The sequence below is a fragment of the Halichoerus grypus genome, chromosome 11 (assembly GCF_964656455.1).
Source record: "Halichoerus grypus chromosome 11, mHalGry1.hap1.1, whole genome shotgun sequence".
Classification (NCBI taxonomy): domain Eukaryota; kingdom Metazoa; phylum Chordata; class Mammalia; order Carnivora; family Phocidae; genus Halichoerus; species Halichoerus grypus.
In genome coordinates, this window is record NC_135722.1 from 95,161,173 (window position 1) to 95,184,675 (window position 23,503).

At 47.3% G+C, this 23,503-nt stretch overlaps 1 protein-coding gene across 4 annotated transcripts in view; it reads right to left on the bottom strand.

Annotated features, from left to right (window-relative positions):
• The window catches only part of GRIK4 (glutamate ionotropic receptor kainate type subunit 4), a 416,727-nt gene that overhangs the window by 31,281 nt on the left and 361,943 nt on the right, over positions 1-23,503 (bottom strand). For all 4 annotated transcript variants that reach the window (XM_078058853.1, XM_078058852.1, XM_078058851.1 and 1 more), the window contains one exon: positions 10,270-10,383. In XM_078058853.1, the coding sequence (XP_077914979.1) occupies positions 10,270-10,383 (114 nt within the window). The remainder of the gene's footprint in view (positions 1-10,269; positions 10,384-23,503) is intronic.

A 23,503-nucleotide genomic window follows, 5' to 3' on the forward strand; every position in this document is an offset into this window, starting at 1 on the left:
ATCATGGATTGAGAGATTTCATATAAAAATCCAGATTTCTGGCTTCTTTCACAAAACGGGGTGGTCTGGGAACTCTGGGCCTAAATCGCCAATGGCCTGGAGCTCAGTGGTGGTCGCCCCATCTACATGCAGCCTGCTCTCTCCAACTCCTCCTTCCCTCTGTCCTTCCATACCCCATAGCTTCTCGGGGCAAATGGACATGGGTTCTAGTGCCCTGTCGCTCATGACTATTTCACTCCACGTCTGCTAATTGAGAGATACCCAGGGGGGAAAAGAAAAATCTTTCATTGTTGCTTTCTGAATCTGAAACCCCATTAGATGCTCAATGTCAGAAATCTATACCTGATTATATCACAACGAGTGAACTGAGGAAAATGACAGCACTATTTAAAGCTGCCGTATTTGGTTATGGGTGATAAGGAATGATGCACAGTCGTGGGAAAAATTCCTGGAGACTCAAGTTATAAAACATAGAGCATCACACAAACAAGATCAAGACATAAACATAGCTCCGCTGGAAACATATCAGTCATGTTGGCAAGAGAACATCTGATTCTACTTGTGATTGACTGACGCCAACCAAAAGAGCAAGGAGTGGGCAGTTATTTGAGAGTTGGGTCTGGGCTTATACTGCCATGGTTTGGGCTGAGCCCAGGCTGTTTATACAACGGCAAAGAGAAGTATGTTATTTGCAGGCCCCGAACTCCTCCTATTTTTTTCTATGCGGTTGCTTTGGTTGCTTCTTTCCCCCAAAGACATCTGAGTTACTGGTGCTTGGGGGCAAATCAGGTGTCATATGCCACAGGCATTTCCTCCAAATAACAGATTCTCCTTAACCCAGAGGATATATGATGGCGATACTTCCGAAGAACTCAAAACGTTTCACTATGTTCTCTTGATTTCAATACCCAGTTCTCTATATTGACAGATGGAAGAATGGAGACCCAGGGAGGTTAAGTGCCTTGCTCAAATCATTGGTGATTGCTTCAGTTTCTCTGGTGCTCGTTCATCACGCCGCGCCACAGATATGCCACCCCTCCTTCATTCAAATGGCCGCTGGACCGCACCTTCCTCTCCTTTTTATCTTTGCAACTTGCTCCAGTAAACCTCCTAATTAATCTCATGCCTTCTCCCCAATGCCAGCAGAATCCCATCCTACCTTATCTCAACCCCTTAAAGTCCTCTTCAACATTATTTATTTACACCCATCATCATTTATTTTCACTCTGTTGTATTTATAGGCATTTGTATTGATTTATACATGTCCTGTGGGCTGTAAGTTGGGCCAGTTCCTTCTGGTGACTACAACCACTTTGAAGGTAGATAATTGGTTATATATAGTCTATGCCCCAAATGTCCAGGACAGGCCAAGCCCTGCAGATGGAGCTGAAAATTAGACAGCACCAAAATTTAACTAGTTCCTTGACTTTTTTTAAAGAAAGATTTATTTATTTGAGAGAGAGAGAGCATGCAAGCGAGTGGTGGGGAGGGGCAGAGGGGGAGAGAGAGAGAATCTCAAGTAGACTCTGCGCTGAGTGCGGAGCCCGACGCAGGGCTGGATCTCACCACCCTGATTTTATGACCGGAGCTAAAACCAAGAGATAGGCGTTTAACTGAGTCACCCAGGCGGCCATAGTTCCTTGACTTTTGTACTGTGTTTCAGGCTGACCACGCCAGAGCCAGCATTCTCGATGCTGTCTGATGGTGGGAGAGACCCAAGGGGCTGGTCACCAACTGATCACCATCCCAGCGTGGGGAGACCCTTTGAATGTTAGCATAGAGCTGCAAAGTGGCACTAAATGCCCCTTGCATGTCGAAAATTCCTCTTGTCCTTAAAGATAATCTGTTGACGCACAGATACTTCATTCTACATGTACTAGAAGAAATGACATTATAGTGAGAATGCAGTTGCTTTCCCAGAGTCGGCAGCCAGATGTATAAAGACCCCAGAGCCAGGTAATGCAGGACAGGCAGTAAGTTAAAACACAGACTCTGGAGCTAGCCTGCCCAGGACTGAATCCTGGCTTTATCATTTACAACTGTATGACCCAGAACAAGTACTTAACTTCTCTGGGCCTCCATTTCCTCTTTTGTAACATGGAGGGTAACAATAAAACCTACCTCAGGGGGGTGTTTTGAGGGCTGGATGAGTTAACACATAGTAACAGCCATTTGTGGTGGCTTCCCCTCTGTCTAATGGTAGCCATGAATGCGTGGGGAGGGAGGAGGGGAAATGTGACAAAGGACAGAACTTCCTTTTATATTGATTCTCCCTCAACGGACCAGAAATACCTTTTTCTGTCCTACAGTGACAGATGCGGACGATGCTTGGGGAGAGAATGCCATGTGGCCACAGTCACATTCCAAAACTCCTAGAGTTTCTATGGGTTATACTCCACGAGTCATGAGGGCTCCCCAGGGCTCTCCAGGGAAGCCATTAGGGCAATACCAGGCGCCATTCTGGAAGGATGGTTCTTAGAGGCCAATGATTCCAACCTCAGTTCCGCCTCAGCCTTCCCAACCAAGTCACAGATGGAGTGGGTCAGATGTGTGGTGGGTTCTCCCGTGTCCGCGGAAGGGCTGTGCATCCTGGTCCCCCTTTCCTTCGTGGTGACACCACACAAACTAGTGGTACCGGCTCTCTTCCTTCCCTGCACCCCCTCCCCTCTCCCTCAGAGCCAAGGACAAAGGCTCCTCCTGTCCTCCAGGTGGTCTTTACAACTAAATGGCAACGTATTCAGAGGTCTCCTTCAATTCTCAGCGGCGGTCGACAATCAATAAAATACTCTTTAGGGCTGAAGAGATAAAAGGAGGCAGTGCCCGTGTCTCCTTCTGGAAGAGGCAGAAGAAGATGATTTCCTCCTATCCCGCCCCAGGAACCCACGGGTAGCTTTCCTCTGGGTGTCTGCAACAGACTGTCTTGATGATAGTTGGGTTTAGCATGCACTTCCCACCTCTGAAGCCAAGAGGGAAAAAGAAGCAAGCACTTAATTCCTCCTCACATAAAACACCCACATGAGTTTGTTGCCTATGTAACCCACACGCTAGCATATCTATTTTCACTCTGATGGTTGGAAATCCAGTATGAGGAGATCTAAATTCTAATCCTGGCACTGACTTTGGCCTGCTGTGTGATTCCAGGGAGGCCACTCAACTTCTCTGGGTGCCCTTGTCTTCCGGAAAATGGGCCCCAGCCATCAACATGAAGGGGGAATGTGAGAATTACTACAGTAATGTTGATAGAACACCTGGAGCTTCTTGGGATAGGAGCGTCCAATACATAGCCAATATTAAAATGATGATACACCCAGGAAACCATATTTCCATGTTATGGGCTATCATGTTACTTAGCCTTAAGGAATAGAACTCTGCATTTTCTGTTTCCTTATAGCAGAGTATTAAGCAGTATTAGAAATGATTCACTGGTTTACTTAGCATTGTTCTCCATTTTTCTAGACAGTCTTTCTGAAATGAAACAGACCTTCTTGAAAAAAACGGGTCATATATCCAGCGAAAATGTGGGGCATTAATTTAATTTTGGCATTTATGTCTCTCTTACTTTTTAATCACTGTCTGCCTTTTTTTTTTTTTTTACTTTTCTTGACAGAGAAGACTCTAGTTAAGAGTTAAGAAGAGAAAAAGAACAGAGTATAAAACTTTCCCATTTGTTAATCAAAGGTGGAGTAGGATGTTGTAGGGGGATAATAACAAAGTCACATTTTCGAGGGGGTCTTAGATGCTCTGGCTGGGTGGAGACACTATGGGATAGACAGTATCCTCAGATTAGAAAGGATCTAGAATGTTCCCCTGACACACAGCCTTGACATGGAGAAATGCACCTAACTGTCCCATAAAGATGGGTAGTTGGAAGTGTATGGGCTTGGGGACCAGAAACTTGGGTTCAACGCCTCCCCCAACCATTGTGCTCTCTCTTCTTTCCACGGCACCACTAGCCACCACGGCCTTAGCATCCTTCCGTGTAAAATGGAAATCACACTACCTGCCCCTGGGGGTTGCCATATTAAAGCAGAGACTCTATGCGAAAGTGCTTCATAAATAAAGAGACGCCAGACAGATGTTAGTCAACACACAAGTATCCTGGACGTATACCGAACCTCCTTGAATATGTCAACACTGAACTTTTTAAATGTAATTACCCATTTGGGGGCTATATATGCCAAGTATCAAATCTCAGGTCTGGCACACTCGGATGATGCCTTTCTACAACAGTCAGTGTGTGCTTGAGGAATACAAACTTACTTTAATATTAATCGGAGCAAAACATCATTAAGCAAATTGCTGCTGCAGAAAAAAAAAAAAGAGAGAGAGTGAAACGACACGATACGCTCTAATGTTCAATATGAATGTTTTCGTTTTCCTGTGCTCTTCTCTCCTCCATTCACACAGATATTGGAGTGCTCACAGCGTGCATCAGTATCATAAAACCCCGGAGTACAGATGCCTCTGGGTTTCTACTGCTCCAGCATATACAGAACTTCTCAGTAAGAATGAATGAGCTGATGTGCCACAGAAATCAAGAGAGTCTTGAACTTCAGATGTCCTGTTATTTCATTCCTATCCTTGGAATACCAGGGGTACTCAGATTTATTCAGTACCCAGGCTCTAAAGGCTGGACTCCGTATGTATGTTCTGGAAGCTCATCTAGCCCCGCCCAGGGATTGCGATGCTTTCTCGGGTGGGTGCTAGGCTGTGTGTGGGATCTATAGGCATTGGTGGGGAGAGAGCAGTGAGTCCCGGGGGGAGCCGTGCAGGCCTGGAGCAGAAGCTGTGCCTGGGCTGCCGGAAACATCTGCCTCCTATCTCTTCTTGTTCTCCAGACCACTGGAGTCAAGGCCAGAAAGGAAAATAAGAAATCTAGTTAGGTCGTTCATCCTGCTCCTTCCCTCCTGCATTTCTTCTTTCTATAATTATGAGGCCAATACAGCCTATTTAGGATGATCACGTTTCTATACCAAAAACCGTATCAGAAAAGCTCCCGGCCTGACAAAAGGGTACCTTCTCCTCAATGTATGTCCCACTAGGATCCACTTAGGGAGAAAGAGATAAACAAAGAATAGTACAATGCAGCATGTACATGCCGTATCGGAGGTGTGGACAGAGGGCAGCTGCTTGGGGAAAGAGACCATCAGCTCTATCTAGGGGAGTCACATTGAAGAGCAAGTACCATTTGAGCTGGGTATTGAAGGCTCGGGAGGAGTTTGTTCCATGGCCGAGAAACAAGAAGACGGGCACGGACCTAGATAGGAAGAGGCTGGGGTGATGGTGAAGCAGTGAGCGCTATGGGGTGAGGACGCCTGTCGCAGGAGCTGCAAATGAAACAGGAAAGATGGGCTTTATTCTCCATGCTCAAAAGGATGGACTTGGTCTTGTAAGTGATGGGCAGCCAGTGAATGATCTTACATAGGCGGCTGATATGATTCCATTTGCAAAAAAAAAAAAAAAAAGTAACAGTAAACTAAAAACTAACTCTTAGCAAGTCACATACATTTATGAAATATAAAAGCTAACGCTTTACTATGCACAGGTCAGGCACCATTGTAAGTGCATTACTTAAGTACTTACGTATCTTCATTCAGTCTGCATGACAACCCATTGTCGCAGATGAGAAAACTGAGACACAGGGGACATGCAGCGAGTACATGGCCGCTCTGGCTCCAGAAACTTCTCCTGCTTCTTAGTGAATGCTGGCAATGACTGTGACCCTCTGATGGGGATACGGTGCTGGATGAGAAACACCCTGACCTTGAGGAGGATACAGGCCACCAGAACGGCAGCAGTTCAGGTCAGAGATAAGGAGAGCCCGAACCAAGGTGGATTCAGTGGGGGTGGAGAGCACGCTTGAGAACTATCTAGGAGGTGAGCAGACCGACTGAACGTGTGGGGTAAGAGAGGTGAAGGGCAACTCAGGGGAATGGGTGGAGATGTCATGATGTGAGATGGGGCAGGGGAAGAGGAGGAAGAATTCTACCGAATACGGTTTGTGAGACCATAGTTGAGGTTCCTGAGAGATGGTCAAGTGATGTCTAGTCATGCGTTAGAAATATGCTTCTGGAATTCAGGGGAGTGGCCCGGGTCAGATTTATAGATGTGGCAGTGGGTGACATTAGCCAGGCAGAGAGCTGTTCAAGAGAGAAGGGAAATGCACCAGGGACATCCATGGGGCAGGCAGAGGGGGGGTCAACTGGAATGCTGGGGGGCTGGCCACCATCAGAGCGGTAGGAGGAACATCAAGAAGAAACAGTGACCCGGACCCCAGGAATGGAGGGAGTTCTAGAAAGTGGGAGGGATTCATAGTAACAAGTCAGAATTCTCAGCCAGCCTCTGAGTGGCAAGGAGTAGGTGGTCCAAAGAGCAAAACATTCTTCTGATTTTGGTCCTAGAGATGCCTGAGCAGACACATAGATTATACCCCAACGGTGAGAAGAGGAAAATACCACATCATTGACTCTTGGTGATCCCACGGTCATGAAAAACTAATCCTAGGTAATCTTAGATGGCTGGAAATCCACACATTATTTCCGATTGTCTCTAGACTTCAGACACGTACCTGCCACCCCTTACTACTTCGGAGGGTTTTGCAATATTTTTGAAAGAGGCATTTATACTTTGGGTTAATTATTTTAACCTCTGCACACAGGTTTCATCATCACCAGATGCTCACATTTTGGTAATAATCACTCATGACTCAGGTGACGTCAGATATAGAATTAAGATAGAGATTCTAGGTCATTATAGATTATAAAATGAAATTAATCATCTTGAGAAACTATCAACTTGAGAGAAATTCACAAAATAATCACTATCAACCTGAGAAAAATTCACAAAATAATAAACACCCAGTAGTCAACCTTAATTTTGTTAACGTAACACTACTATATGAGAGACAGCTTCTCTACGTAATTTTAGATGGAGGCTTTCGTGGTGAACTGCACTGGGCCATCCAGTGGCATTAGCTGTTTCTGCCAACTCAGGGTACAGATGTTTTAGATACAGCAAAGTTCACCTCAGACCTGTTCTCTCCAGGTCTCCCCCGGTTTCATTGATTCAGGATTGTTCTCTCCAGCTGACTTTTTGCTCCTTTCTAAGCACACTGCCTCACACACCAAATGCACTCAATTAATATTTGTTGAATAAATGCATAAACTGTCAGTTCTGCTTAGTGTAAGCTGTTCATGCCAGCACTCAGTTTTTACTCAGCTCGGCCCCCTGTTATAAATCAGATCTGAGCAGCCATGTGGCATATCAGTGCCTCAGTATGGAGGCTGGAAGAGGGGAGGAATCCTGACCAGAAAGGGGAACCGTATCACTTAGGGTTCTCCTGAGAGACAGAACCAGTAGGACACACATGTGTGTATGTGTGTGTGTATATAAAGAGATTTACTTTAAGGAATTGGCTCACACCACTGTGGGAGCAGTTAAGGCCAAAATCTATAGAGCCTGCTGGAAACTCAGGCAGGATTTCTAAGTGATAGTCTTGAGGCAGAATTCCTTCTGCTTCAGGAAACCTGTTTTTGCGCTTAAGGCCTTCAACTGATTGGATGAGGCCCACCAAGGTTATCAAGGGTAACCTCGTTTATTTAAAGTCAACTGATCATAGCTACTAATCACATCTACAGAATACTCTCATAGAATATCTAGGCTAGTGGTTGATCAAACTTCTGGGCACCATAGCTTAGGCAGGCTGACACATAAAACCTCACATCCCAAGAACTAATACAGTCATAGATTTATGGTGGTAGGTAACCTGTGGCCAACAATCCAATTAAGGATGTCCAGAGGACTGGCGAATGGGAGTTTGGTTCTGGCTGGGGTTGATATTCTGGACAGCGGTGTCCCCGTTGGTGAGGGTAGCCTAGCGGTGGGTGTTCCCAGGTACTGAGTAGAAACACTAGGGAACAGGTGCCTTCACCCACATGGATCCTCATGGTCCATCGGGCTCTAGTATCCTTGGCATTAATCAAGAAATCAAGGCATACAGCTTGGCCATAGCAATATGGTTTGGAGAAAGGTCCTATGTCCCCACTTCTTTGGGATGCTGCCTTGAGGCTCAGTGACAGGAACGGGGTGAGGTGGGCTCAACACATGGTGCTAGCTGGAAAATCACCTAGGGACTACAGACAGGTGTAAGGATGACAAAAACACTGTCCTGAGACTTAGGACACCTAGCTTCCAGGCCCAGCCCTGTGTCAGTTCCAAGTGTGACTTTAGTTTCCTTACTGTCAAGTTGGAATTCTAATACCTTCCTCCTTCTCAAAGAGCAGTCCTAAGGACCAGATGAGAAAAGGTACAACAAGAATGCTTTCCAGGACAAGTTACTCAAAGATCATGCAAATGAGGGGGAGCGCCTGGTGTCCCAGAGAGAACACATGCTCGAGGCACAGCATTCCTGGGTTTGAACTCTGCTCTTTCACCTACTTATAAGAACAACAAAAGTGTACCGGTGTCCTGGGGCTGCTGTAACAAAGTACCACTAACTGGGTGGCTTAAAACAACAGAAATGTATTGTCCCATAGTTTGGAAGTGAGGAGTTCAACATTGAGGCATCAGCAGGGCCATGCTGCCCCTGAAGGCTTTGGGGAAGATCCCTCCTTGTCATTTCTGGTGTTTAGCTTCTGGTGGTTGCTGGCAATCCTTGGCGTTTCTTGGCTTGTAGAGACATCATTCTACTCTGTCTCCAAATTCACATGGTCTTCTACCATGTGTCCACATTTCCCTTTTTTTATAAAGACCCCCTCCTTGGATTAGGACCCGCCCGAATCCAGTGTGACCTCATCTTAACTTGATTATACCTGCAAAGACCCTATTTCCAAATTAGGTCACATTCACAGGTCCTGGGGCTTTTAGGACTTCAACATGTCTTTTGAGGGGACACAATTCAACCCATAACAATAGTCTACATCCTCACAGGTGCCCGAGAGAGCATCTGGCACATGGAGGTGCTCAATGAATGGGAGCTTTCATCATCGTGAAAAAGACTATCACCCTTAATTCACAAGACAGACACATCAATGACAGCGTCTACAATGACCAAATCATCAGATTGCTTTCTGTCTTAGCCTGGGGAGCTTGGGATTTCAATGCTGCCTCTTCTTCTAGATGATGTGGCCTCCTTTTCTAAGCCAGGCAGGGATCATGATGGATGCTGAGGTCCAGCACAGGACAACGCTCCTCTAAGCTGCTCGAACGGGCTCTGTGACAAGGGGACCTGCCCTCTTACAGAAATGGGCTGCGGTTCTTGATGCCCTAGCAGCTCCCGCTATGTGAGCCCAGGCTGGGATAGCGAATACAGACAATCCCCTTTCCCTAGGGCTGGGATTTGGGGCCTGAGAAGGGGTCACTTCTTCAGCAGGCACGTGGGATGAGCGCTTGATTCCTTCCCTGTTGGGCAGCCTTGTGGTGCCAGGTAACACCCTGGAATCTACTATGTTAGCGTGACCTTGGACACCGAGAATGACTTGAGTATTGGGGAAATCCATATAATAGCTATGCACTTAGAGCCAGTTTGGATAAAAGGATGAGAAGAGGGTTCTTCTGGTTCAGTCAACTATGTGCTGACAACATAACTATTATCCTCTTTGTGGATGAGGCTCAGCCAGCATTACTCTCCTGATGCTCCCCACATCCCCCACCAGCCAGTGTCCTCTGTCAGGTCCGTCCTTATGCCCATTGGTGTGCCTTCACAAACTCATTTAGACACTCACTCTAGGCAACCTAACCAGAGAAGTCTCTTTCTCTCTCTCTCTTTTTGAAGGATGCAGAAAAGTGGACAGGCCAGATATAAGTGACATTATTTATTCACCAGTATGACGAACCCAGAGAGGAAGGAGTCTGCATTCCTTCACCAGACGCAATGCTCGGAGTGAACAGAGGTGCACCTGGGAATCTGCAAAGCCCTTGAAAATGCTGGGGTGACTCATCTGGACTGGGGACCTTGTCCCTAGGAGGAAACAGAGTGACCAACAGGGCCACTCCCCGACACTGTATGCACCCAGGGTGAAGAGATCACTCTCGGCCATCCCTAGTCAGTGAGGCAGAAGCAAATTTTACTGGAAAGCCCACAAGTGTGACTTTTCCATTCTTCCTGTTTGTAAGTCCGCGCAGCTGATGGGGGAAAAAATAGCCCAGCTCATTTGCATTTAAGTCTTGAAATCTAAATATTTCCGTGAGTCATTCATTATTACCATATAACTCAGTGTTTGCATGCAAATAGCTTTAATGACATAAATGCTTATAAAATAAGTCTCTTACCATATGAACTCGGTAAAGAATGCTAATTCCCAGAGTCATGAATGGCTTGGAGAAATCTATCACCTTCTCCCGCTCCGCAGTAATGGTGAGGCCCGCCACGGCCAGGTCCGCTTTCTGGAAGGGACAGAGAGAGCCCATCAGTGGGGTGGCCAGGTGAGATGCAGGGACAGGGACTTGTGGCCAGAGGTCGTCACCACTGGGAAGATGTCACTCTGGTCCGGCTTCTCTGCGTGGGGAGTGACTCTGGGTAGTCCTGATCCATCTCCGACCCGAATATCATTCACAAAAGGACATGGGTGTTGAAGCTGGAACTCAGGCACTTTTGCAGCCAGACGCCTCTAAATACATCAGTAAGTATAAACAACAGAGGACTATCCAGAGACAGTCTCAGAATGCCCGAGGGGAGGGAAAACCGGCACACAGGCTGCTGGATTCTCAACAGTAAATAGTTTTTAAATTCAACTTCTTAATTTGCTCAGTCTGCAGAACTTGACGGAAGTGCGAGGTTGAAGAGGAGCCTCGGTGGGGGGCAGTTAGAGAGGAAGAGAAAACGGATGCCACCACAGAAGTGAGAAACAAGCTAACACCACCAAGGAACTGAGCAGGTGGCCCCACGGTGCAGAGCTTGTCCTCGTCAGAGCCGGGACTGGACCTCGGGCCTCCCGGACCCCAGGACACTTAAAGCTGCTGCCAAGGTTACAATTCAGGTGCCAAAGAAGTAAAAGAAGGGTCTCTGGCCCTCCATGCAAAAGTCATCAGAATTTGTTCGGAAGACGTTGCCTTCCCTGCTCTCGGCCCCCTCATGACACCGCAGATGGCCACATCTGATGAGAGTCTGAATTAAAGCCTTCTGGGAAGGAGATACTATTGAATTCCTCAGTACTCCTCTTTGCCAGACAGTTCTTCCTTGTCCCTAATTTAAACCCCTCCCCTGGCAAAGCAAACTCACTTCCTATTGGTCCGCTCCCCTGTGCATGGTGCAAAGGGGAAAAGCCCAGAACCGGCGTGTTGTTCTGGTCCCTCACCAACCCCCTAACCTAGGCCAATCACTTCACATCCCTAGCGTCCTTGACTTTGTCCTTAAACCAAGGATGTGAGGTGAAGACAGTGCTAGGACCCTGCCCGGTAATTCTCTAACAGGGATTCTCAACATCCCGTCTCTGACCACCTGCATCAGAATCACCTGGGGGGCTGATTAAAATGCGAATTCCTGAGTCACATCCCAGACCCCCTGGATCATACTGTGGGCAGGACATGGGCATCTGTATTGGTAACAAGCTGCCCAGCTGATTCCGACTTCCACTAATATTGAAGAACCATGTTTTATAACCTAGGCGTGTATCTCAGACTGGCCCCCACGGGTTTCCATTTCAGCTTAACTCCTTCTTCTGATTCTGGTGGAGCAGCTGATGGAAGAGAGGAAGAGTTCTAGAAAGGAGGAAAAGTGAAGCATCCAACAGTTTGCAAATAGGCCAGGCAGTTCTGAACGAGCACACGCACATACACACACACGTACACGAGTCTACCTAAATCACTACAAAGAAAATAGAGAGAGAGAAACGCTGGCCCTCATTCTGCACACAAGGGAATTTGCGATGTGTGTACAAGAGGGATAAATCTATTGGCAAAGGTCAGTCTCTCCTGCATCTCAACCTTGAGCCTCTGCTCCCGATCGCGTTCCGTCTGAGGGAGCAGCCACGTGATCTGGCATAGGTTAATGAACCTAGGGCCTTATAAAGGGAGGCCAGGCTCAAAGAAAAGAAATGAGGGTGCCGATGTAAGAGCTTTTTAATGAAAAACGAAAAACGTGAATGCCTCATTGTGCTCTTTCTGTATTTCTCCAAGAGAGCGCTGATTGCTGCTATCAAGTGAATCAACCCTTGAGATTAATAAATGAAGTTTGATTAGAAGATTGTTAATGCTTTCATTTGGGGGACTCTTTGGAGGGCTGCTTGGGCCTTTCAGAACCTCGGCCCCTCCGTGACAGTAGCTCTGACTGCAGTTCCGCTCGCTCGAGAGCACAGGTGTAGAAGAAGAGAAATCAAGCCGGCACAAAGACCCAGCAGGCGCAGTGCCGGTCCCATGTGTGCGGGTTTCCAGCCAGTCGGCAGCCAAGCCCTGCATGAACCTTGGGAGGACGAGACGAGAGTCAGCTGGGTTGGATTGAAGGAATTGAAGAAAAGAGGACGAAAACCAAAATAGATGAAATGGGCAAAGGTAAACACAACTCCCATTCCTTTCTCTGGTTATTTATTTATTTATTTATTCATTTTTTTAAAGATTTTATTTATTTATTTGACAGAGACACAGTGAGAGAGGGAACAAAAGCAGGGAGAGTGGGAGAGGAGAAGCAGGCTTCCTGCAGAGCAGGGAGTCCGATGCGGGGCTCGATCCCAGGACCCTGGGATCACGACCTGAGCCGAAGGCAGACGCTTAACGACTGAGCCACCCAGGCGTCCCTCTCCGGTTATTTAAAAACACATATCCCACCCTCCCAAATTAACTGAACTCAACAACTCTGCCCCCAAGGTTCTTTACCTCACCCACAGCTTTCCCCCCAAAAGGGCAAACTTTGGATTGGAATCTGGAAATCCGTTCACAAGTTTATAAAAGTTGGCCAACAATGACGTTATGGTAAAACCATTCCATATGGAGAGAATGCTGGAAACGGACAGTGTCCCAGGACGGCCCTTTCCCGGATGCATGCAGAATGACCGCATACCCAGGGAGAGTGTGTGCCCCAGGCTCGGACAGGGCATCCCTGTCTACTCACAGAGAAACACTTCCCAAACTGGGCCAAACAGAATAACCACCTCATGTGGACACTGCTGACTCCCTCTTCCTTTTGCACCCCCGTCAAGAGTAAGTTGGGGGCAGGGGAGGCAGGGAAGGAGGTGTGGGATGGAAAAAAGCAGTGGCAAGCTAAAAGACACCATGGAGGTTTTGTGGTGGTGTTTTTTTTTTTTTTCCTATTTAATCAACTCAGTATAGAATAGTAATTATCTACCTTGGCTTCAATATACCCCAAAGTTATCAGCAACAACCTCTCGGGATCGGGTTATTCCAAAAGACGCACATTCATTTTATTTCACCTTAGTTAAAAAGACATTATGCTACAAAGCAGTCTTAGATGAGGAGATAATATGCCACGAAACCAAACTAACAAGCAAAGGGGGCTGGGAGTGTAGAATGCTAGCTACTGTCAGTGTAGGGGAAGGTGGGAGGGGTGGGCAGGCTTCCAGTCCGACCCAGCCCTTCTGCGTCTTTGGCCGCTCGGGACAGGAGGGCTGCTCTCTGGCAGAAAGAGCAGTAGCCAGGACATCAGAAGCCCGGGCTCTGGTTGCAGCCAGGCCACAAACTCACTGTGACCGTCGGCGAGTTATTCCATTTTCTGGGCTGAAGTTTCATCCCCTGTAAAATGAAAGGGCGTAACTAAATGCCCTCTAAACTCTCTTCTCCAGCTCCCAAACCCCGCACTTTCATTTCGCTTGGCTCGAACAGGTAGACCTTACTTTCACTGGCCCCTATTTCGCTCAAGAAGATGATGGTGGTCCGCAGAATCAAATGCTCTGGAGCAGATGAGGAGAATGAGCTCTGAGGAAGAAACTCTCAGACTAGTCAGCAAAGAACAGCAGCTGAGAGGGACCCCAGGTGGGGACATTTTAGGGAAAGAAATCTAGAAAGGTCAGGAAGGTACACCACCATCTGGATAGCAGGTCTGGGAGTGTAACTCCATGGGCTGGGAAACCAGAAAAGGTGTGGATCCCCCAGAGCCAGAGGAAGAGAAGGAGGGCTGATAAAAGAGAACTGGCAGAGAAATCAATGAAATAGAAACCAAAAGAACAGTAGAACAGATCAACGAAACTAGGAGCTGGTTCTTTGAAAGAATTAACAAGATTGATAAGCCCCTGGCCAGACTTATCAAAAAGAAAAGAGAAATGACCCAAATCAACAAAATCATGAATGAAAGAGGAGAAATCACAACCAACACCAAAGAAATACAAACAATTATAAGAACATATTATGAGCAACTCTATGCCAGCAAATTAGATAACCTGGAAGTAATGGATGCATTCCTAGAGATGTATCAACTACCAAAACTGAACCAGGAAGAAATAGAAAACTTGAACAGACCTATAACCACTAAGGAAATAGAAGCAGTCATCAAAAATCTCCCAAAACACAAAAGCCCAGGGCCAGATGGCTTCCCAGGGGAATTCTACCAAACATTTCAAGAAGAATTAATACCTATCCTTCTGAAACTGTTCCAAAAAATAGAAATGGAAGGAAAACTTCCAAACTCATTTTATGAGGCCAGCATTACCTTGATCCCAAAACCAGACAAAGACCCCATCAAAAAGGAGAATTACAGACCAATATCCCTGATGAACATGGATGCAAAAATTCTCACCAAAATACTAGCCAATAGGATCCAACAGTACATTAAAAGGATTATTCACCATGACCAAGTGGGATTTATCCCTGGGCTGCAAGGTTGGTTCAACATCCGCAAATCAATCAACGTGATACAATACATTAACAAAAGAAAGAACAAGAATCATATGATCCTCTCAATAGATGCAGAAAAAGCATTTGACAAAGTACAGCATCCTTTCTTGATCAAAACTCTTCAGAGTATAGGGATAGAGGGTACATACCTCAATATCATAAAAGCCATCTATGAAAAACCTACAGCGAATATCCTTCTCAATGGGGAAAAACTGAGAGCTTTCCCCCTAAGGTCAGGAACGCGGCAGGGATGTCCACTATCACCACTGCTATTCAACATAGTATTGGAAGTCCTAGCCACAGCAATCAGACAACAAAAAGAAATCAAAGGCATCCAAATTGGCAAAGAAGAAGTCAAACTCTCACTCTTTGCAGATGATATGATACTTTATGTGGAAAATCCCAAAGACTCCACCCCAAAACTGCTAGAACTCATACAGGAATTCAGTCAAGTGGCAGGATATAAAATCAATGCACAGAAGTCAGTGGCATTCCTATACACCAACAACAAGTCAGAAGAAAGAGAAATTAAGGAGTCGATCCCATTTACAATTGCACCCAAAACCATAAGATACCTAGGAATAAATCTAACCAAAGAGGCAAAGGATCTGTACTCAGAAAACTATAAAATACTCATGAAAGAAATTGAGGAAGACACAAAGAAATGGAAAAACGTTCCATGCTCATGGATTGGAAGAACAAATATTGTGAAGATGTCAATCCTACCTAGAGCAATCTACACATTCAATGCAATCCCCATCAAAATACCATTCACTTTCTTCAAAGAAATGGAACAAATAATCCTAAAATTTGTATGGAACCAGAAAAGACCCCGAATAGCCAGAGGAATGTTGAAAAAGAAAAGCAAAGCTGGCGGCATCACAATTCCAGACTTCCAGCTCTACTACAAAGCTGTCATCATCAAGACAGTATGGTACTGGCACAAAAACAGACACATAGATCAATGGAATAGACTAGAGAGCCCAGAAATGGACCCTCAACTCTATGGTCAACTAATCTTTGACAAAGCAGGAAAGAATGTCCAATGGAAAAAAGACAGTCTCTTCAACAAATGGTGTTGGGAAAATTGGACAGCCACATGCAGAAGAATGAAACTGGACCATTTCCTTACACCACACACAAAAATAGACTCCAAATGGTTGAAAGACCTCAATGTGAGACAGGAGTCCATCAAAATCCTAAAGGAGAACACAGGCAGCAACCTCTTCGACCTCAGCCGCAGCAACTTCTTCCTAGAAACATCGCCAAAGGCAAGGGAAGCAAGGGCAAAAATGAACTATTGGGACTTCATCAAGATAAAAAGCTTTTGCAAAGCAAAGGAAACAGTCAACAAAACCAAAAGACAACTGACAGAATGGGAGAAGATATTTGCAAATGACATATCAGATAAAGGGCTAGTATCCAAAATCTATAAAGAACTCATCAAACTCAACACCCAAAGAACAAATAATCCAATCAAGAAATGGGCAGAAGACATGAACAGACATTTTTCCAAAGAAGACATCCAAATGGCCAACAGACACATGAAAAAGTGTTCAATATCACTCGGCATCAGGGAAATCCAAATCAAAACCTCAATGAGATACCACCTCACACCAGTCAGAATGGCTAAAATTAACAAGTCAGGAAATGACAGATGTTGGCGGGGATGCGGAGAAAGGGGAACCCTCCTACACTGTTGGTGGGAATGCAAGCTGGTGCAGCCACTCTGGAAAACAGTATGGAGGTTCCTCAAAAAGTTGAAAATAGAGCTACCATACGATCCAGCAATTGCACTACTGGGTATTTACCCCAAAGATACAAAAGTAGGGACCCGAAAGGCTACGTGCACCCCGATGTTTATAGCAGCAATGTCCACAATAGCCAAACTGTGGAAAGAGCCAAGATGTCCATCAACAGATGAATGGATAAAGAAGATGTGGTATATATATACAATGGAATATTATGCAGCCATCAAAAGGAATAAGGTCTTGCCATTTGCAACGACGTGGATGGAACTGGAGGGTATTATGCTGAGCGAAATAAGTCAAACAGAGAAAGACATGTATCATATGACCTCACTGATATGAGGAATTCTTAATCTCAGGAAACAAACTGAGGGTTGCTGGAGTGGGGGGTGGGGTGGGAGGGATGGGGTGACTGGGTGATGGACACTGGGGAGGGTATGTGTTCTGGTAAGCGCTGTGAATTGTGCAAGACTGTTGAATCTCAGATCTGTACCTCTGAAACAAATAATGCAATAGATGTTAAGAAAGAAAAAAAGAAGAAGAAGAATGTAGCAGGAGGGGAAGAATGAAGGGGGGGAAATCGGAGGGGGAGAAGAACCATGAGAGACGATGGACTCTGAAAAACAAACTGAGGGTTCTAGAGGGGAGGGGGTTGGGAGGATGGGTTAGCCTGGTGATGGGTATTGAGGAGGGCACGTTCTGCATGGAGCACTGGGTGTTATGCACAAACAATGAATCATGGAACACTATATCTAAAACTAATGATGTAATGTATGGGGATTAACATAACAATAAAAAAAATTAAAAAAAAAAAAAGATAAAAAGCTTTTGCAAAGCAAAGGAAACAGTCAACAAAACCAAAAGACAACTGACACAATGGGAGAAGATATTTGCAAATGACATATCAGATAAAGGGCTAGTATCCAAAATCTATAAAGAACTCATCAAACTCAACACCAAAAGAACAAAGAATCCAATCAAGAAATGGGCAGAAGACATGAACAGACATTTTTCCAAAGAAGACATCCAAATGGCCAACAGACACATGAAAAAGTGTTCAATATCGCTCGGCATCAGGGAAATCCAAATCAAAACCTCAGTGAGATACCACCTCACACCAGTCAGAATGGCTAAAATTAACAAGTCAGGAAATGACAGATGTTGGCGGGGATGCGGAGAAAGGGGAACCCTCCTACACTGTTGGTGGGAATGCAAGCTGGTGCAGCCACTCTGGAAAACAGTATGGAGGTTCCTCAAAAAGTTGAAAATAGAGCTACCATACGATCCAGCAATTGCACTACTGGGTATTTACCCCAAAGATATAAAAGTAGGGACCCGAAAGGCTACATGCACCCCAATGTTTATAGCAGCAATGTCCACAATAGCCAAACTGTGGAAAGAGCCAAGATGTCCATCAACAGATGAATGGATAAAGAAGATGTGGTATATATATACAATGGAATATTATGCAGCCATCAAAAGGAATAAGGTCTTGCCATTTGCAACGACGTGGATGGAACTGGAGGGTATTATGCTGAGCGAAATAAGTCAAACAGAGAAAGACATGTATCATATGACCTCACTGATATGAGGAATTCTTAATCTCAGGAAACAAACTGAGGGTTGCTGGAGTGGGGGGTGGGGTGGGAGGGATGGGGTGACTGGGTGATGGACACTGGGGAGGGTATGTGTTCTGGTAAGCGCTGTGAATTGTGCAAGACTGTTGAATCTCAGATCTGTACCTCTGAAACAAATAATGCAATAGATGTTAAGAAAGAAAAAAAGAAGAAGAAGAATGTAGCAGGAGGGGAAGAATGAAGGGGGGGAAATCGGAGGGGGAGAAGAACCATGAGAGACGATGGACTCTGAAAAACAAACTGAGGGTTCTAGAGGGGAGGGGGTTGGGAGGATGGGTTAGCCTGGTGATGGGTATTGAGGAGGGCACGTTCTGCATGGGGCACTGGGTGTTATGCACAAACAATGAATCATGGAACACTATATCTAAAACTAATGATGTAATGTATGGGGATTAACAATAAAAAAATTAAAAAAAAAAAAAAAAAAGAGAACTGGCAGAAAGTTTTGTATACATTATGGTGTTCCTAGTCTTGGAGTGCGTGTGTGTGAGTGCATGCGCGTGCATGCACAGGGGCATATAAATACATTCCCTCCGAGAGAAAGACCTCTCTCCTCCCTGTTTTCGATTGAAAGTGTTCTTTGAAGAGCTTCATGTTCTGCCTCTGAGAGATCCCCCTCTTTTATCTCCTGGATGTTTGTGGAATTTACAAGGGGAGAGCAGGCTGGAGCAGCCTGGAGGTGACTTCCAAAACAGACTATCCTTTGCCTCATGGAGTTTAATAGGGGTCATGCAACTGGCACCATTCCTATCAAAGCCTGGAGGCTCCGCGTGGCTGCTGCTGCGCTTCTCCTGGGCGCTGGGGCCCTGGCTGGGAAGACGGCAGCAAATTCACAGCAGCGCTCCGGTCTGCATCCGCCTGAGCCTGTTGCTCCCACCAGGCGCCTCCCTGAGGACCCCGCTACCCCCCGGGATGGCCGCACTGGCTCCTGGACCCGCTGCAGGGAACAAAGCACTCTCCAGTGTCCTCCTCCTCTTTTAGAGAGCTGCTGCCCCCTTTCGGGCAAAATGCTCTCCCTTCCCCTCAGCAGGGCCCCAGCAGCACGGACTGACCGCCAGGGGCCTCAGCCCAGCCTCCCCCCTGCCCTGCCTGGCAGCCCCTCCCTTCCACAGAGCCAAGCTAAGGAGAGGATGGGACAGGGCAGAAGACCACATGCCCATAGCAACTCAGCCTCTCTGGGACTCATTTTACTGGGCTAGACGGTGTGGGCAATGCCTGCCCATGACCATCCTGGGAGAGTCAAGGGGGGGTGATGGATGGATGTGGAAGAGTCTTCTAACCCGAACACCCTGCGGAGCTCTGGCAGGCCTGGGGGCAGCTGTGGAGGCAGCAGAATGGGTGGCTGAGGCTCAGCCTTCAGGGTGGGATGGACCTCTCTGGACTTGCTGTGTACTTTAGGCGAGTCACTTCACCTCCCTGAGCCTCAGTTTGCTCATATATAAAGTGGGGATAATAATAGGACCTACCTCCTAGAATTGCTGAGCAACTGAATGAGATGATGCTTGTACACGCCGAGCATGGGGCCCGGTTCAAAGTAAGTACCCAGTGCATGTTTGCCGTGAGGAGGCTAATCTCAACAAGGGCCTCTGGAGACAGTATCCTAACCCATGCTGAGCAGGAACGTCGGGAGGGCAGCCAGGCCTGTTCTAGCTCCATGTATGACAGAGGCCCCAGACACTTGGCCCCTGGTGGTCTTTCCCGGGTGACCCAGGGACAGGCACGGAGCTGTGTTAACACTGGTGTGACTGCCTGTCTCTGAAGATTCATACAAGGATCCTCTTAGGCCTCATCCTGTCCCACTGCTTAGAAAACTCAAGGAAAAAACTGACACCCAACTTGGAGACCAAACCCAGTCATTTCCCACAGTCTCTTTTTTGTTATGTGATGCTCCTCTGGGGACAGATTAAATGACCTCCCCAGCTTCCATTGACTTCTCGGATCTACTGTGCTATCTATGATCAGCTTCCAGATCTTTTCTCTCTGGCTTTTTTTACAGCCCGCCCCCCCAGCCCCCACGTCCCCAGCCTCCTGCCCCCTGGGGAAGCCGACTGCTCCCCGGCCTGCACACACTTTATATCACCTGCTGCTCAGGCCCCACGGTGCCTCACATTCTTTGCTGTCATTTAACTCTGTAATTGTGTTACTTAACTCTGGAAAGCTCTGGGAGGCTACAGATGGAATGAGAAAATGCTACACAGAATAAGGTTGTACTGAGCATTCCTGGAAACCTTCATTCCAAGGTAATTGTCTCTGGAGATCCCCCATATATTGAGAAGGCTTATGGAATTCCAAGCAAGGCCAGCCTAAGGCTGTGAGAACGGAAGCTGCCATACCGTGTAAATGCCCGGATAGGAAGGAGCTCCGAGTCCACCAAGCCCGGCTTGCCAGGGAGGGATAACGCACATGAGGCTCTGGCTGAGGATGACATGGGGCCACTGAGCTCATCGGGCTCCTGGTAAATGCTGTGTCCTGGGATCCCCCCACTTGGGTGTGGGCTCTCGGGGTAGGCAGAGACAGTGCACGGAACTCAATGTGCCCTCTTCCTCTGCGATGCTCAGCATTCCCTCACCCCTCTTTACTGACTCTCCACCCTGCCCCAGGCAGTGGGCCAGGTGCTGAGATACAGGCATGGTCCCTGACGGCAGAGGGCTTAGTGTCCGGTGGGGAGGTGGACAGTCATTAGACTGTCAGAGAAAATGTTTGTAAAATTACGGCTGTAATAGGTTTTATAAAGCAGTCATAGAAGGCACCGTAAGAAGGTAGAACAGAGGGTTGACAGAGTCCAGAAGGTCCGTGGGAGGTCCATGGGGGTTTTCCCAAGATGAAATGCAATTGCCTGAACAGGAATTACCTGTGACAAGGCCTGGGGTGAGCGCTCCCAGTGGAAGGGACAGCATGTGCCAAGGCCCTGAGGCAGGAGGAAGCTTGGTGCATTCTAGGGGCTGGAAGAAAGCCAGAGTGGCTGGAGGACATAGGGCTGGGGGGCATGCTGTAAGATGAGGCTGAAGAGGCAGGCAGAAGAGGCAACAGGTTAGCGAGTAATCGGGTGGCCCTGAGTATTTTAAACAGTGGATGGCCTACAAGATAAGATCTGTAACACTACCATGGCTAACACCTATAGCCCTTCCTGCATGTCAGGGACCGGACTGAGCACTTTATGTGTGTTATCTCACTTAGCGCTCACAAGATCCCTATGAGGTAAGTTACTATTATTACCCCCATTTTACAGATCAGGAACATGAGGCTCAGAGAGGTTAAGGAACTTGCCCAAGGTTGCCCAGCAAGTAAGTGGCCGAACCAGTTTCAAACCTGGGCAGTTTGGTTTCAGAGACTGTATCCTGAACCTGCAACCAATTCAATTGGCTCTAGTGAAGAAAAAACACTAAAGAGGGACAAGAAAGGACCAGCCCCATTTTTCTAAAAATATTAACTTTTGCACCATGACAACTATACCTGTCCTCGCTCTTAAACAATTATCCATGATCCTCACTCCCCTTGTCAGCCCTCGTGAACTCCTGGGACTTCAGCCTCACTTCCCAGCATCCCCTGGGGCCCCCTGCTGCTGAATTCAAACACACCTTGCGCTTTCTTACAGCAATAGCTCCAAGGACGCTGTGTCCTCCACCTAGAGCGTCCAACCTGCGACACCGAGTCTTCAAAGTCCATTCACAGTTTACCTTCTCTGCAAGAACGTCTGTCACCTTCCCAGGAATAAGCCCTTCCTCTGCTCAATCAGCAAAGGCGATAAGACACTGCTTATACACTCAAGGGGCATGTGTCATATATTGCCTTGGATTAGAACAGGGGCCCAGGGCTCCTACTCCAACTCTGTACTTACTCGCTGGGTGTCAGCTCTGCACTCACCTTCTCCGTGCCTCAGTTTCTTCTTCCATAAAGGGGGGCGTGACAACAGTTCCCACCTTCACGGAGTCTCTATGGGAATCAAATGAGCGAGCCATGCAAAGCCTAGGCCTGGCACAGAATAACTCTCCATAAATGTTAGCCCTTCCTGTTATTACCGTCGTTGTGGGCATTCACGTGCCCATCTTAACTCCCCATCAGATTATAAGAAGCAGGGACAAGGTCTTTAAAATACTTAACGTATATACCATTTCAACGTTGCCATTGGCAACGTGTTTTACAAGGAAACAGAGACCCCGAGAGGTTAATAACTTGCTCGAGTACACATAGCTAGGACATGGAGAAAGTTAGCTTCAGACCCACATGTAGTCTCAGGACTATGTCCTTTGCTTTTGATGGCTGCACTGTTCACAGGGAATTTCCCAAAGTGGGCACCCAATAAGTCCCTAAATGAACAACCAGCGCAGCCAACATCGCGGGACACAGGAGGACAACCCACCAAACGTGGCCTACCCTCGAGTGCCTTCTCGCTGACCGCAGAATGAGGCTGAAGCCTGACACGTACCTGTATGTAGGAGGGATTTTATCAGCAAGTCAGAATGGTAGAACCAGATTCAGGTCATGATCCATGCAATCCTCCTCCTCCAGCCTAAAGAAGACTCAACACCCCGCATCCCTGGCCAGAGGGCTCCCTTTCCCCCTGACGCCCCCCCCAGGCCTAGTGCCCTGGAGCCCCACGCAGGAGAGGAACCAGCCTGGTGCTCTAATTCTCCCCCAGGAAAGCACAGGGATGGTTAGGACAGGCCCACGCTGGGCCCAGCGGCCAGCGAGAAGAGGCAGGACTGGCTCCATGGACCTCCTTCCAGACTCTTGCTGGCCCTCAGTCCTTTCCTGCTGCGCAGTGAGCAGATTAACATCTGCAGCTCAGCCCATTTCAAATTAGATTATCTGCTTACTTCCTGTCTTTGGATCGATTCACCTGCTGGGTGCCTTTCTCCCTCCCCCTCCCCGCCCCCGCCTAGCGAGACGCCCAGGGAACCTGCCATGACTCACGGAGGTCACCAGGCCGAGAGGCAGCAGGATCTGAAGGAGACAGGGAAGCTCACTCCCACTCCTGGCTCGAGCCTCAGCAAAATTCATCATTTAGGCCTTCCTAATAACAAGCCTGAGAAGTGCGCACATCTGCTCTCCTGCGGCGGGAGGCAGGCTGACACCCACTCCGCCCGCTGTGCACTGGGGCCAAGGATAAACTCGCTCTGGGGCTCACACGGCACCTGCAAAACAGTGTCCTCATCCACTGGGGACGCTGGATGCCAGCCCCACCACTCCTCCCTTCCTTCACGCCAGGATATGGAAGCAAGGATGAGGGGATAGAGAATAGCACGCAGTTACCTGTCACACGCATATGCACGCACACACGCACACACACACACACACACCCCAACCCAGCCAGTACCCAGGCCCCAAAGAAGGCCTCTC